This window comes from Felis catus, chromosome C1 (genome assembly GCF_018350175.1).
Source record: "Felis catus isolate Fca126 chromosome C1, F.catus_Fca126_mat1.0, whole genome shotgun sequence".
Lineage (NCBI taxonomy): Eukaryota > Metazoa > Chordata > Mammalia > Carnivora > Felidae > Felis > Felis catus.
The window spans coordinates 207,926,930-207,941,712 of NC_058375.1; the positions used below are offsets into that span (position 1 = coordinate 207,926,930).

Genomic DNA, 14,783 nt, shown 5'->3' on the forward strand with positions numbered 1-14,783 from the left:
GACTTAACTTGGGCCTATTCTAGCTCTGTTCTTTTGACACAGATCTCTTGTGCTTAATGTTTTTATATGGGGCAGTTTCAATATGGCGTTTATGCTAGAAACTATAAGAGAAATGACCTATGAAAATCGATGAGTCCCATCACCTTCCGGGAGTGGGAGCAAGCCAGCCCTGGTGCTAACAGTGAAACTTGACAACATTTATTGTTAAACGTTAAATTTAATTTCATTTAAATTCTTTACCTTGAGGACGTGCTTTACTGTTGGGGTGTCATTGGATTTCAAAAGACCAGTCACATTTTTAGCCAGCTCCTCATGTATAGTTCTCTCCTTGCATGCCCTGGTCTTGAACACGAACTGAAGAAAATCCAAAAAGGGAAAAAAGTTAAAGACTTACAAAACAAAACAAAACAAAACAGAAAACCGCAGTTTCCACAGTTATGTCACACGAATAACTCATATCTCAAAATTATCTGCTCATGCCAGATTTTGTCATGAAATAAATGAAGGCCCAATGATAAGAGGAGTATACAACTGTTCCTATTTAGGGCTTTGCACAGGTAGGGCTTGGCTCACCTAAGCTCTCCTTGAAACTCTTTGCGTAGAAATCAAAAGAAAGAGTCAGAGAGCAATTTAGCAGGTTCAAGGAAACACGGAGGGCTTTGACCCACCTACTTAGGACACATTTCCCCTTCTCCTTCCTTCCACTGGTAACAGGTGGCATGGTAGCATTTCTTCATCCTGAAAGGGTAGAGCACCCACTCAAATAGCCAAGTGGGGAAGCAGGTGCCTTCCAGAGGCCAGTACGTGAGCTCCCCACACGCCCAGGTTCTATCATGTCACGCTCAGACACAGCTCTCAAAGGGTTCATGAACATTGGCCATCAGTAGGATAACAAATGTTGCTTACTTTTTTTCTCTCAAAAGACTGGTTTTGGTATGCACTTCTGAGCGCATGATATGGTTTTTAGTTTTCAGGATCCCTTCATATATTTTAAAGGTATCAGTACCAATTTATGCACATATTCTAAATATAAAATGCTCATCACTGAATTGTAACATTTTACTTATGAGTAGGGTTAGCCTCAAGGAAGGTCATATCTTCATGATATTCACCACTCAGCCTTCGCTATCATCAAGAGTGGAGGCAGGCAAGAAACTCAAAGCAAAGGAACATTCACATTTGGATCGATCATTATTTCTCTGAACTTCGCAGCTCATTGTCACCTAAGTGGCCCTGATGGAGGCTGACTTCTCCGAGCTCATCCCAGAGGAGAAAGACAAAGCTAAGAGATGCATGGAACTAGCTAAAATCCAGAGTAGTATGATTTTTTTTTCCTCATGAATTACCACTCATGTGAGGGTAATATCACTCCCAACTACCTGGTCCTATGCCCTGTTATTTGGCCTCGACAGCATTACAACTAGCCCTGGGATATTCTTATTTTAAAATTTTGGCTGGAACATGTCAGTGCCATGAATTGCCATAACCCATGGCATTTAATTAGATTGGCTTTAGACACCCATCTTTGAAAAAGACACGGTGTATGTGTGTGCATTTTGGATATTGTAGATGGGGTGAGTTAGCAGCATTTAGCACCACTGAACTTGAAATGGTGTTTAGTTTGCTTCTGAATATACACAAGTTCCATTGAATAGCACATCTTTCAAAGATATAAAAGCATATATTGGCATCGGCCCATCAGTTTTCGTTATGCACCTAGGTATGGGGCTTAATATCTATCTGCATGTTAAGAAATTCCTTTTTCCCACCGAGGATAAAAAAAAAATGAGACTCCTCGGTCAAGGTCAGACAGTCAACCATGTATTGCAACAGGAGTCCAATAACAGAATCATAGAGCTGGATATTCATCTGGTTCATCCTTCTCACTTCACAGGAGTAAAAATGAGGTCAAGAGAGGCTGATTGCTCTAGTTAACTATTTAACCTCGACTAGGATCTAATTTCCCACTTGCTAGTTTAGTGTTCTTTCTAGAGTAAAATTACTGTTGATACTATTTATTAGGGTGTGCTCGCTGTAGATATGTGAAAGTATTTTATAAAATATCTTTAGGAATTGTTATCAGCTTGGAATTCTACTTAGGTATATTCCTGAATTTCAACCACTTCAAAGCAAACTAAGTATGCAGTCTCCTCTATTACAAAATCAAATGGTCTCATCAGGAGATTTCAAACAGCCTGGTCAAAAATAAAGACCATATCAGGATGCCTTCCCATATAGCTTTCCAAGAGCATCACAGAATGAGTCTGAGAGCTGACTTATAAGGGACTTGCCTTGGCTGTCACAAAAATAGTCACAACATCATGGGTTCTTAATGTAATTTTCAATGATCCCATTGGAACAAGGCAAATACTTGTGTTGAGATGGAGATGCCTTTGTGTAATAAGGACTGGGGAACTGTTTTCTTCTTAGCGCCTTTGGAGATTGAAATGGAAAACTCAGGGTAAGCACTGAGAGACTGAAAGTCCTGTAGATGATTCTGTTGAACATAAATTCATCAATACCTGCTCAAAGTACACTATGATTCTGTCTCAGAGAACAAACTAAAAGAAGAATTTGTAGGTCTAACTGGCTTTCCACAACTGAAATGTACATATTATTGGGCAAAATTATACAATAGGGAAATAACTGTGAAGTGGCTGACTATTTTTGGCATATGGACTATTGTAAGGAAGGGAGCAAGTTCATACTTAGGTATTTGGGGAGATTATCTAACATTTCTGGCAGGTAGAAAATATGCAGATCTAAAACCGCCATGAACAAATTCCTCACCGATGGTATCACAGAGGGGTTCCCTCCAGAATGAAATTTCACGGGAAGTTCTGTTTTTGTCTTTTACACATTTCTAGCACAACCGCCCTTCCCCCCAATTCTTCTCTAGTCACCTTTCTAGACACCTAAATTATATAAGTGTATGTCCATTTGTATGTATTAATGGAATACATTCTTTTAATTAAAAAAGGTCTGTGTCTCAAAAAGATTTAATCGTATGCATTAAAAAAATAGAAATTTAGCTCCTTTACGCATTAGAAAGCAATATGAGGCACTCTTATTCATGTCTGGATGGATTCTTTCTTTTCATTCAAGAAGATGACATTTAGGCAGGAACTCTAATGTGCAAACATCATCACAAGTTCACTGGCATTAAGTCACAGGCCAACGGGAAATGAGAATATGAACATGTCCGAGTGAACACTTGGCGAAGGAGGGCTGGAGGAAGCAGTGCACAATGACAGAATGGGCTAGTGGATCATGCCCGAGGATAAAGGACTTAACATACCAGAAGCAGGTACAAATATACAGTAACTGGGAAAATGAAATAATGCCTGAGAAAACAATAAAAAGAGCTAAGAAAACATTACAGAAGAAACACAGAGCATTCAACAAGCCAACAGGAAAAATATTCCTTAAATATACACAGGAATTGCATTTATTTGTAATGTTGACTTCAAAAGGGCAATACTTTTTCATTTTCTCTTCTCTTTCTTTGCTCTTCCTCCCCGTATAAATCTTCATTTGCACATGTACATGTTATTTATATAGTTAAAGAGCACATCTGGGTTATCAATGCGAAGAGATGGGGTTCTAAGTAGCTAAGGGGAATGCTTGATATTACCGAGGGGAAGCCCCATCCAGCTAAAGGGAGAAACTTCCCACTTGTTGCAGACAGGAAATGAGACAAACCACACAGCACAAGGGGATATGCCCAGCGTTCAAGTGTCGATTTCATACCTTAATGTACGACTGGATGGAGTGGTCCAGCTGTTCCTCATGGCACTTGGCCACGATGTCGGTCAGAACCCTGGAAAAACAAAACTTCAGTGGCCTTTCTGGAGAAAGCGGGAAAGTACCACTTGGGTTGTCACTGGTATGTTCCATAAACTGGGTATTTAATAAATACTGAATGAATGCATGGACCAATTTCAGATACCTCCTCTCATCCCCCAATACGGGATATTTAATACCCCTATTACCTATTAACTATTTCCAACCCTGAAATCTCGAAACACTAAGATAGAAGTAATATCTTACGGCTGCAATGTCCCACTGGAGACTTCTATGGCTTGCCCGTTTGAAGACACTGCCTTCTTGGAAAAGGGATCAGTTTTAGTACCTGATTAAAACTCAAGACGTTTAACTTCCAATTGATTATCATAGTCCATTTAAGAAGACCTTTTCTTTCAACACAGAGGTGCTACACATGTTTTTGCGGAAAGCGATGAGGTTAAGATTCAGGGTTTTGTTTTTTATTTCCCTCCTTAGCTGCTGAGTTTCTAATAGCAGCAGTGGTGTGGGCTGATTGTTTTCACATGCATACCTCCAGTATGTGACTGATGTTTTAGAATGTCTCAGATTTTCAACAGATCTATCCGCCGAAATATTGAGGAATCTTGTCAACAAAGACCCATATATTCATACTGGAAAGAGCCTCAACTGAAGGTACAGTTGGGAACTTTTAATCTGGGTCCAGAACTGGCTCTCATGGAACGATTAGGCATTAATTTTTCAGACCTTCAGGGCTCTACTTTAAAAATGAAAATGAAGAGGGACGCCTGGGTGGCTTAGTCAGTTGAGCGTCCGACTTCAGCTCAGGTCATGATCTCTCGGTTTGTGAGTTCGAGCCCCGCGTCAGGCTCTGTGCTGACGGCTCGGAGCCTGAAGCCTGCTTCGGATTCTGTGTCTCCCTCTCTCTCTGCCCCTCCCCCATTTGTGCTCTGTCTCTCTCTGTCTATCAAAAATAAATAAAATGTAAAAAAAAAATTAAAAAAAAAATGAAAGCGAAGATAAAAACAGAGAGGGAGGCAAACCATAAGGGACTCTGAAATACAGAGAACAAACAGGGTTGCTGGAGGGGAGCGGGGTGGGGGGATGGGTTAAATGGGGGATGGGCATTAAGGAGGGCACTTGTTGGGATGAGCACTGGGTGTCATATGTAAGTGATGAGTCACCTGGTTCTACTCCCAAAACCAATATGACACTGTATATTTGTATACATACATTTAAATATGTACATATTAAATATGCACATACATATTTATACATATTATACATATTAATACATATTAAATATGTACATACATATTTAATACATTAGTACAAATACATACATACATACATTTAAATATGTAAATTAAAAAATAAAAATGAGGCTAAAGACCCTCATTCTGGAAGAGGTTAATAATATGCTTATGAGTTAGGAAAGTTCTGGACACATTTCAATGTTAACAGCAATTTTTCTTCCTAGAATTCTGTGACTAATATTTTTAAAACACTGAACATTAGAAATATATGATCCTTTAACTAACTTAAAACGGTATCTTTATAGAGAGGAAATTATGATTGTCAGAGTCATTAGACAGATTAGTAATGTTGGAAGAATGTAGCATAGACAAATTTAAAGTGAGAACAATTTAAGAAAAATTTAAAAAAAGTCTAGGGTGAATGCAAAATGGTACAGCTACTCCGGAAAACAATTCAGTGTTTTCTTAAAAGCTACACATGCAATTATCATATGACCCAGCAATTGCATTGGCTATTAATCTGAAAAATAAAATCTTGTGTTCACCTAGAATCTACGAAAAACTGGAAAAATCCCCAGCTCTCCTTCATATCTATCTATCTATCTATCTATCTATCTATCTATCTATCTAAAATTTTAACAGATTAGTAGTTACCAAGGATAGGGGTGGGGATGTGATGTGATGTGATGGAAGTAACTGTGGCTATAAAAAGGCAACACGAGGGATTCCCCGGGTGATGGAAATTGTTCTGTATCCTCATTCCACCAATGTCAATATCCTGGTGGTGATACTGTGTTACAGTTTTGCAAGATGTTGCCATTGGTAAACTGGGTAAAGGGAACATGGGGTCTCTCTGCATTATTTCTTATGACGGAATGCAAATCTCTAATTATCTCTAAATAAAAAGCTTAATGATAAAACAGAAGAAAGAGTAAAAAAAAAAAGAGGTCTAAAACTTTATCCAAATGATACTAACAAATGACTTGAAAGCAAGAAGTCAAGAGTGATAAATACTTAAGATTTGAGATCTGTGTTCAAACGAAACGCAGGCACACGCGAGTAGTGGTCATTCTCTTGCAATCAGTTTGGTGCAACCACGGACTGTAAGATCTCTTCTCCCGAGACCATGTGATACATACCTGGTCACGGCTGTACTTATTTCGTCTTCCTCGTTCTGTACCAGCACCTTGAACAGCTGATTCAAGATTATAGGCAGAAAACTCATGATTGTGTGAATCTTTTCCACATTCAGTAAGTTCTGTAGTAAATTGGTAGGAAAAAAAAAAGGCACCGATGAATTTTAAGGCACATTCTGCTGCTGTTTTTTTAGAACTCAAATATGAACGCTGTAGCTCACCTTCCTTTGGCTTTATTCTTCATTGCATTTAGCAAGGGCACACAGGCATGGGGGTGATGTTGCCAGGGCACTTTATATAATTACTTAATTTAAAATCAACTGATTCTGATTTTCAACCATTTTTCTTTTGGAAAAAAACCCTGACCTCTGCTAGTTTTTTAAGCAACACACAAAAACCAGGCACTGAGACATAACCATTTACTCTCTGAAACTGATAAGGCATCTAAAAATCTTCAAGGGCAGTAACCTCTTAGTTTGCTACTCGCTGGAAACCGTAAAGACCCCTTTCCCCCATTTCTACCTTGGAGACACTGAAACTGTTTGCAGGTCACTGTTACCTTACAAGAGCGGATGAAATTCGAGGTAGGCGACTGAGACAGATCTTTCTCCCTTTTTTGGCACTGTCGGAAAAACGCGTTCACGTGGGGATCCTGAAACAGGAAAGAAAGCGTTTATTTCCGGTGACGCAATCATGGCGATGGGCGGTGCGAGTACATCAATGAGCAGGTGCTTTATCAAGGATCGAGAATGAACGCTTTCGTTTCCGCTAGACATTCTGGCACACTGAAGGCTCTGCCTGGACCACCAAGCCTGCTTTCTCTCTTATTTCTTCCTCATAGGTATGTTTTCCTTCTCAGCCACAGGACAGTGACTGGAGAAGCACTTTCCTTGGCTCTGTTCCCCTCATCATTTAATTTAATTTCATTTTATTTCATTTTAATTTTTAAATGTTTTTGTAATTTTTGAGGAAAGAGAGAGAGAGAGAGAGAGCAGAGAGAGGGAGACAGAGAATCCAAAGCAGGTTCCAGGCTCTGAGCTGTCAGCACAGGGGCTCAAACTCATGAACCGTGAGATCATGAGCTGAGTGGAAGTCGGATGCTTAACCGACTGAGCCACCCAGGTGCCCCCTTTTTTAATTGCCTTCTTGCATCTTCCTGGTTTTTCCACAGACTTCTAGATAGTTTTCTTACATATTTCTTAACACACAAGAGAGGATGTACTCTTAAGATGCAGAGGGACATTTGCAGGCTTAAAATATCTGAGCTAATAAAAAATGAGGAAGTTCACACTAACCTGATGAGATAAAAATGACTCGGACCCTTTGTTATGGGGGGAATTATGTTCTCCCACAATCCATACATTGAAGTCCTAACTTCCACTAACTCAGAATGTAGCTATATTTAAATTGTTTTTAATTTTTATTTCTGAGACAGAGAGAGACAGAACGTGAGCTGGGGAGGGACAGAGAGAGAGGGAGACACAGGATCCGAAGCAGGCTCTAGGCTCCGAACTGTTAGTACAGAGCCCGATGCGGGGCTTGAACTCACAAACTGTGAGATCGTGACCTGAGCTGAAGTCAGACGCTTAACCGACTGAGCCACCCAGGCGCCCCAGAATGTAACCGTATTTAAAGATAAGCTCTTTAGAGAGACAATTATAAATCTTAAAATGAGGCAGTTAGGGTGGACCTAATCCAGTATGATTGATGTCTCTATAAAAGAGGAGATTTGGACCCAGAGACAGACACCAGATGTGTGTTGGCACAGAGGGAAAGACCACGAGGGGACCCAGCAAGAAGGTGACCACCTATGCACCAAGCAGAGAGGCCTCAGAAGAAACAAACCTTGCTGACACCTTGATACTGGACTTCCAGCCTCCAGAACTGTGAGAACATAAATTTCTGTGGTTTAGGCTGCCCAGTCTGTGGTGTTTTGTTACCGCAGCCACAGCAAACTAATACATCCTTTCATGCTATTTCCTGAAGAAGGTGGCAGCTTGGAGATTCTCTAAGTTCTGAGCTGGGGTCAGAGTTATACAGTCAGAAAGCGAGACACAGAATTTTAGTGAAGATACACATTCTGGATGTTTCTCTGGAATCTGTCGATTCTAGAAGCGCATCTGTGACTTGGGTTTCCCTCAGGGTTCCCTCTGGTGTGCGTGTGTGTGTGTGTGTGTGTGTGTGTGTGATACTTTCAGTTTCACTTCATTTATTCATCTATTGGACAATCACTTAACTGCAAGCTGACTCTGTGCCAGGCCCTTGGCAGGTGCGGAGGACGGAGTGGAGGGCCAGGAAAACCCAGTCCCTTCCATTACGCCAGGGAGACTGGCACCATACCACAATTTCAACACACAGCTACTTGGTCACAGTTAGGTAAGTGCTTCACAGGAAAGCAGGGTGCCATATGGGTGTATGCCAAGATGGCGGGGCCTGTCTGAGGGGTCCGGGAATGGGAGGGGCTTCTTTGAGAAAGTGACATTTGAGTCTGGGTCTGAAGGATGGGCAAGCGCTGACCAGGCCCATGTGGGGAGGGGAGGAAGAGAAGGAGAGACTGCCTTCCTGGCCAGGAGGGCTGAGTGTCAAACGGGACGCTAGGCAGATGGGAGACACGGTGCAAGAGAGGGCCTGGGCGGTTGATCACTGAGGTAAGTCCTGTGCTTGAGGAAAGATGAATGTATCCCCCACAGGGCAACGCGTACATGGGCGGTGGAAGGGGCGGTAAGAGAAAGGTGAGTGGTGGTGAGTCAGACAGACACCTGGGCTGCTGGGAGGAAAGCAGCCAGAAGTGTGAGAAAGAGACACTGGTATTCTGAGGTACAGAAAGGCAGGACTGGGTGGGGAAGGACCGTTGCGTGGGACTTGGCCCAGGGGGGGATGGCCTCAGAGAGCAAACGGGTTTGAAGAGTTTGGGTAGAGGACTGGGCAAGAGGGCTAAATCTGGCTTGAGGAACCAGAGGTCACCGAGGGAAATTCTGGTCCATTATGTGGGTAATCCCCGGATTGTTTCATTTTTCTTAGCGACCAAGTGATTAGCAACTCACGGAGAAATCCGTAGTCTATATACTTGTAAGAATCTGCTTTGTAATTTATAATTCGTCATCATAAAAGTCCATATCGTGTAGTAAAATAAGCTGCCAGGCAACGGAAGGGGCGAGCCTGTGGTAATTTAGCAATGACTGTAATTACAATCGGAGAGCATTTTGAAGTTCCTGAGATATTTTCACACGTGGTTTCTCCTTTCGATCCTTCCCCAAACCTTAGGTAGATTTTATCGTCACCATTCTCCTGATGACAAAAATACTGACTGCAAGGGTGGGGTGGCCTGTGCAGGGTCACTGAGGCCGAATTTGGCCGGGGAGGCCCTCAGACGCAATTCTGCATTTGGAGCAGATGCCTTGGCATTCGGAGCACTGGATAGGCCCTGGGAGTCAGACTTAGTTTTGAGGTAAAGATCCAAATTCTTGCGTTTTAACCTTCGCCATTTTTAACACGTGGGTGTTGTCTGTGGAAGCAAACCATATTTCAAGGAGGGGGGTGGGCACCAACCTGACAAAGACACCTCCGATACTCTAGTCCCTGGTTCTGGAGGGTGGGGACATTCTCTCTCTCCTCAGAGAGGCATAAAATTATGCTGCAGACATTCTGCCTTGGCAGTTTTCAGTCACCTGCTCCCTGACAGCATGTGACATGGGGAGTCCCCTTCCATGAATACAGGAGCCCCCCGCTGATCGCACGTGTTGGGGCTGATGCTGACATTTTAGGACAACACGCTCACCTGAGTATTCACTGTGGACACCACAAATGTTGACACTCTGAAGAGCGGCTTTCCACCGTCGACCCACTTAATGTCACTCCCGCCATGCTGGAAAAAAGGGTGTGTCACTGTCGCTGCGGCAACTTGAGAAAAGAAACTAAATAGGTTATTTAGCTTATGTTAATTGGCTGTCCTGACCCATGACATCATCTTCCATGACTCTAGGGATGGGAAAGAAAAGATGCGAATATAGTTGGCAATATTGGGGAGTGAGACCGTTATCAGCGAGTCATTCTAATAGATCATTTCTCCTGGCCAGAAACTAAACAAGACGCTTGAGATATTGTGGGGTACGTGACTCATCACTACGATGGATACATACACCGTGGCCTTTGGGTTAAATTAAACGGCAGACAGAAGATAACCTTGTGCCATGTAGCTCATGTATTTCTTTTTTCCCTTACATTATACATCACTCAATACCTTCCCACTCGCAGAATCTTGAACGCTTAAATAATTAGGAGGCAGGCTTGTTGCTATTGGGATATTGTACTCTTGAGAAGCGATCTGATCATGTCTCATCAGCGGAAGCCAAGCATACCCAACTGTGCAGAGGAAGAACAAAGAGAAAACTTCTAAGTACAAACCTCCGTGGTGAGGACCAAAAACAAAGTTATGAGTCACTTATGAATATAAAACTTCACTAAAAATTTTAATAAATCATAGCTTTAAAATACTCCGCAATGCAAGTCCCACAGACCCCATGTGAAGCTGTCTCGGAATGCTGCCCGTCAGTACCTGATGTTTCCAGAGTCTCCTTTTTCTTGGCGTTAGCCTTGGCATTTATGTCACAAGTGACGTGATAAAAAGAAAACAAAATATGGTGTTTCTCATGGAGCTGTGTTGGGAGCTCGATTTTCACCTGCGACAAAAGAGATCATAGCTGGACTGAGATTAAACTCATTTGCCTGGGGTCAGGGAAAAACACAGCATAGGCACCTTGACCTTTTAAAAATTCTTTTACTGAAACTGAGGTCCGTGTTTCCTACTTCGTGGTAGAAACATTGATTTGACTCTCAATGAATATCTATCCTGCTAACAGTCATGTGTTAAGAGGCTGATATTTTTACTTCTTTACTGTGGTGATGATGATAATTTGGAAGGCGTAGTATTTCTCATTGGATAATTTAGCCAGTAGAGAATGGATTAAACACACACACACACACACACACACACACACACACACACACAAAAGGCACAGATTGAGGACCTATCAGCAAGGCACATACACTGGGTGACCTGAGCCCTTGCCTCGCAGATTGTGTGCCTGGACCAATGAGCATCACTTGGGGGCTCATTAGAAATGCACCGTCTCGACACTACCCCAGACACGTGGAATCAGACTCTGCATTTTAATAAGATCCCCAGGCGATTCATAGGTACGCTGCTGAGAAATGTGGCAGTAGGAAATGACGTAACTTAAGCACAGAATCTATCCCTTTTTGAACCTAACGAAAAGAACACTTACAAAATGTGTTATCATGGTGACTAAGTAATGAGCTGTTTTGTGAAGATGTCATTCTGTAGCTACATAAAGAATACTTCTGAATAAATATAAAACATAAAGTTGATATATGTTAAAAAAAGTACTTAGGAGAATACCCCATGTTCTTAAAAGGAAATGTTTTGACACCCTCTATATTTTATAGTGCCTTTCAGTTTCCAAATCTCTGCCGCATACATTGTCATTTAATTTCTCCCAAAGCCTTGTGAAGTAGGACGATGCACATGGAGGCACCCAGTCGAGAGATGTTACAGGGGTTTGACTCACGAGGAGTATGGTCTAATTAGCAATAAGATCGTCTGGACGAGAAATCATGTGTTTTGATAACTACTTAAGGCTGGAATCCCAGGATCTCACGCATGTTAAGCTACATTCAACTCAGTATCAGCAACTAGGTAGTTTCCAGAATAGTCAAGCAATAGGGTGATAGAAAGCCATGCAAATTATCTGCCAGCTCATTTATTACACTCTCTGTGCATCTACCTATGTAGCTAATATGTTTTCACATTGTTCAGGAAAGGATTTACTACACTGATTTTGAAAATGGTATCCCTCAAGCAGCAGCATCAACATCATCTAGAAACCTGTTCTAACAAGTATCTTGCAACTTCTCAGGCCCCGGCCCAGACATATGGAATCCAAATATCTGGGGTGGGTTACAGTGATCTGTGTTGTAACCGGCCTTCCAGGTGATTCTGATGAATGGTAAAATTTGAGAGCGTCGGAATTAGAATGGTTTACAAGCTTACACATTCTTTATATGCCCCTATGCTAACCTGGTAACAAAAGCCAATGTACGTTGAAGAGCATACAATAATTAGTTACACGCCAGGAAGAAATTTTCTTTCTTTTTTTTTTTAAGACAACATAAAGGGCATATGGGAACGTAGTAGGTTCTCAAGAATTCCAATTAACTATTAATGTAAACATCCTTCACTCAAATACTGCAAATATTTACGTTATACTGAGAACAATGCCTTCAAAGAATTTCTATCAATTTTTGCAATGAATGCAACGTTAGGTTTGAGTCGGCACTGCACAGTTCACTAGGCTGTTCATTATATACGTGTTCTCCTGTGGAAAAGTTCATGGCTTTTACAAGAATTCCGGGAAGCACATGAGAGCAAGAGAGATTAAAAGCCAGTGTTAACAGTGAGAACATCCTTAAAAAAAATCTTAGATGTCTACATAGAATGCATCTTTCAGATGGATTTTTCCAAGGGGTCAGCCAATAAAATAAATATTCTGTAATGTGGTAATAGCCCTTTACCTTACATTTTTTTCACTTCTGTCTTGAATCTATAGGGAACAAAGTTTAAGTGCATTAAATGGATGTGGAGGAAGGAGATAAGGTGAAGGGAGGTCTGTGGTCTCACTGAGGTTCCTTAATTAGTTTAAAAATGACTGATGTGGACTAAGGTGTGGAAGGGAGAATAGCAGCTCCCCCCAAATATGTCCTCCCTGCTCTGATATCCAGAATCTGTAGACACACTAAACGGGATTTTCGAAAGGGGTGAAATTAAGGATTTTAAAATGGAAAGGTTGCGTTGGAGTACCACGTGGGCCCAATGTAATCACAAAGTCCTTATTGGAGGGAAGTTGGAGTCAGAGATATGAGAAGGGAAGAATAAGTCAGAGTGACGAAACATCTGCCGGAGAGTCACCAGCCAAGGCCTGCAGAAACCTCTAGAAGTCGGGAAAGGTGAGTCAAGGAGTCATCCCCAAAACCTGCAGAAGGATTGCAGGCCTGCTGACGCCTTGATTTCAGCCCCGTGGGACCCATTTCAGAGTTACAACCTCCAGAACTGGAACATGGGTTATTCTATGCCACTAAATGTGGTGATTTACTATATAGAAGCAATAGGAAACTCATAAAAAGATGTGGTATTTTTAAACCCAGACACTGAACCAGCAGGTTGCATTACACCTTTGCTTTGCAGTCAGAAATTAAATTTAATCAAAGTTTGTTTATCTGAGTCTCTTTATAACACAAGCTGACCTGTGTGTAGTAATTTATCACTGGCCTGATCAGTTTTGTCTATTTTTTAAAGTTTATTGATTTATTTTGAGAGAGAGAGACCACGCGTGGAGAAGGAGCAGTGAAAGAGGGAGAGAGAGAGAATCTCAAGCAGGCTCTGCGCTGTCAGCCCAGAGCCCAGCGTGGGGCTCAATTCCACAAACTGTGAGATCATGACCTGAGTCAAAATCAAGAGTCGGACGCTTAAGCAACTGAGCCACCCAGACACCCCTCACTTAGTGCTTTTACATGTCTTAGAGCAGAGTGGCGAAGCTTCAGGCCCCAGAGTCACATGCCCTGGTTTGAACTCTGATGATCACTTATTAGTGGTGTGCCCTTGGCCAAGTTGCTTCTCTGAGCCCCAGGGTCCTTATCCTCAAAGTAGGAAGGTGTGAAGGTTAATTTTATGTCAACTTGACTGGGATGCAGAACGCCCAGACAGCTGTTGGGACATCATGTCTGGGTGTGCCTGTGAGTGAGGGTGTTTCTGCAAGAGTGGAGCATTTGAATGGAGGACTGCAAAGCAGACGGCCCTCCCCAGTGCGGGTTTTCGTCATCCAATCTGATGAGGGCCAAATAGAACACAATGGCAGAAGAAGGATGAATTCCCTCTCTGCCTGACTGCTTGAACTAGAACACTGATTTTCTCTGCCCTTCGTGCCCTTCGTCTCAGGCCATCAGACTTGGACTGGGATCTACATCAGAGGCTCTCTGGCTCTCAGGCCTTCGGACACTACCGCTGGCTTTTCCAAGGTCTCAGCCTTGCAGACGGAGCATCATGAGACTTCTCATCTCCAGAACAACGTGAGTCAATCCCGTATAATAAATCTACCCATCTGTACACATCGATCTCCCCCTACCCGCTCTGGTTCTCTGGAGGACGCTGTGGGGATTGAGACGATGCAAATATGGAGTATGGCATGAGGCCTGACACATAATAAGAGAGAGAGGCTTAGGAGTTGGCCAGGGCAGGTCTTGTTCTATGCTACATTTAGAGCCGAGGGGATCCAAGATCACTTGGGTTCACATAGGTCAGCAGCGAGTGTCGGCTCACACTCCTGTCTGTTCCTACGTTCTTTCCATTATGACCCGAAATGCAGCTATTGATTGGTAAAGCTATCGAACACAGTCTTGATTACACTGACCAGTGAGATAAAAGAAAAAAAATGTTCTCACTCAAAAAGAACGATGCCATAAAAATATCGCATTTTCGAAGGGCAATCCTACGCGGACATGTCTGAATTTGCAACATAACTCCCTGAACGACTGT

At 42.2% G+C, this 14,783-nt stretch overlaps 1 protein-coding gene across 16 annotated transcripts in view; it reads right to left on the minus strand.

The window, feature by feature from the left end:
- DOCK10 (dedicator of cytokinesis 10) overlaps positions 1-14,783 on the minus strand; it is a 271,379-nt gene that overhangs the window by 63,836 nt on the left and 192,760 nt on the right. For all 16 annotated transcript variants that reach the window (XM_045034551.1, XM_023259740.2, XM_023259739.2 and 13 more), the window contains exons 20-26: positions 10,731-10,854; positions 10,416-10,537; positions 9,954-10,040; positions 6,735-6,827; positions 6,179-6,297; positions 3,751-3,820; positions 241-354 (exon numbers count right to left, since the gene is read on the minus strand). In XM_045034551.1, the coding sequence (XP_044890486.1) occupies positions 241-354; positions 3,751-3,820; positions 6,179-6,297; positions 6,735-6,827; positions 9,954-10,040; positions 10,416-10,537; positions 10,731-10,854 (729 nt within the window). The remainder of the gene's footprint in view (positions 1-240; positions 355-3,750; positions 3,821-6,178; positions 6,298-6,734; positions 6,828-9,953; positions 10,041-10,415; positions 10,538-10,730; positions 10,855-14,783) is intronic.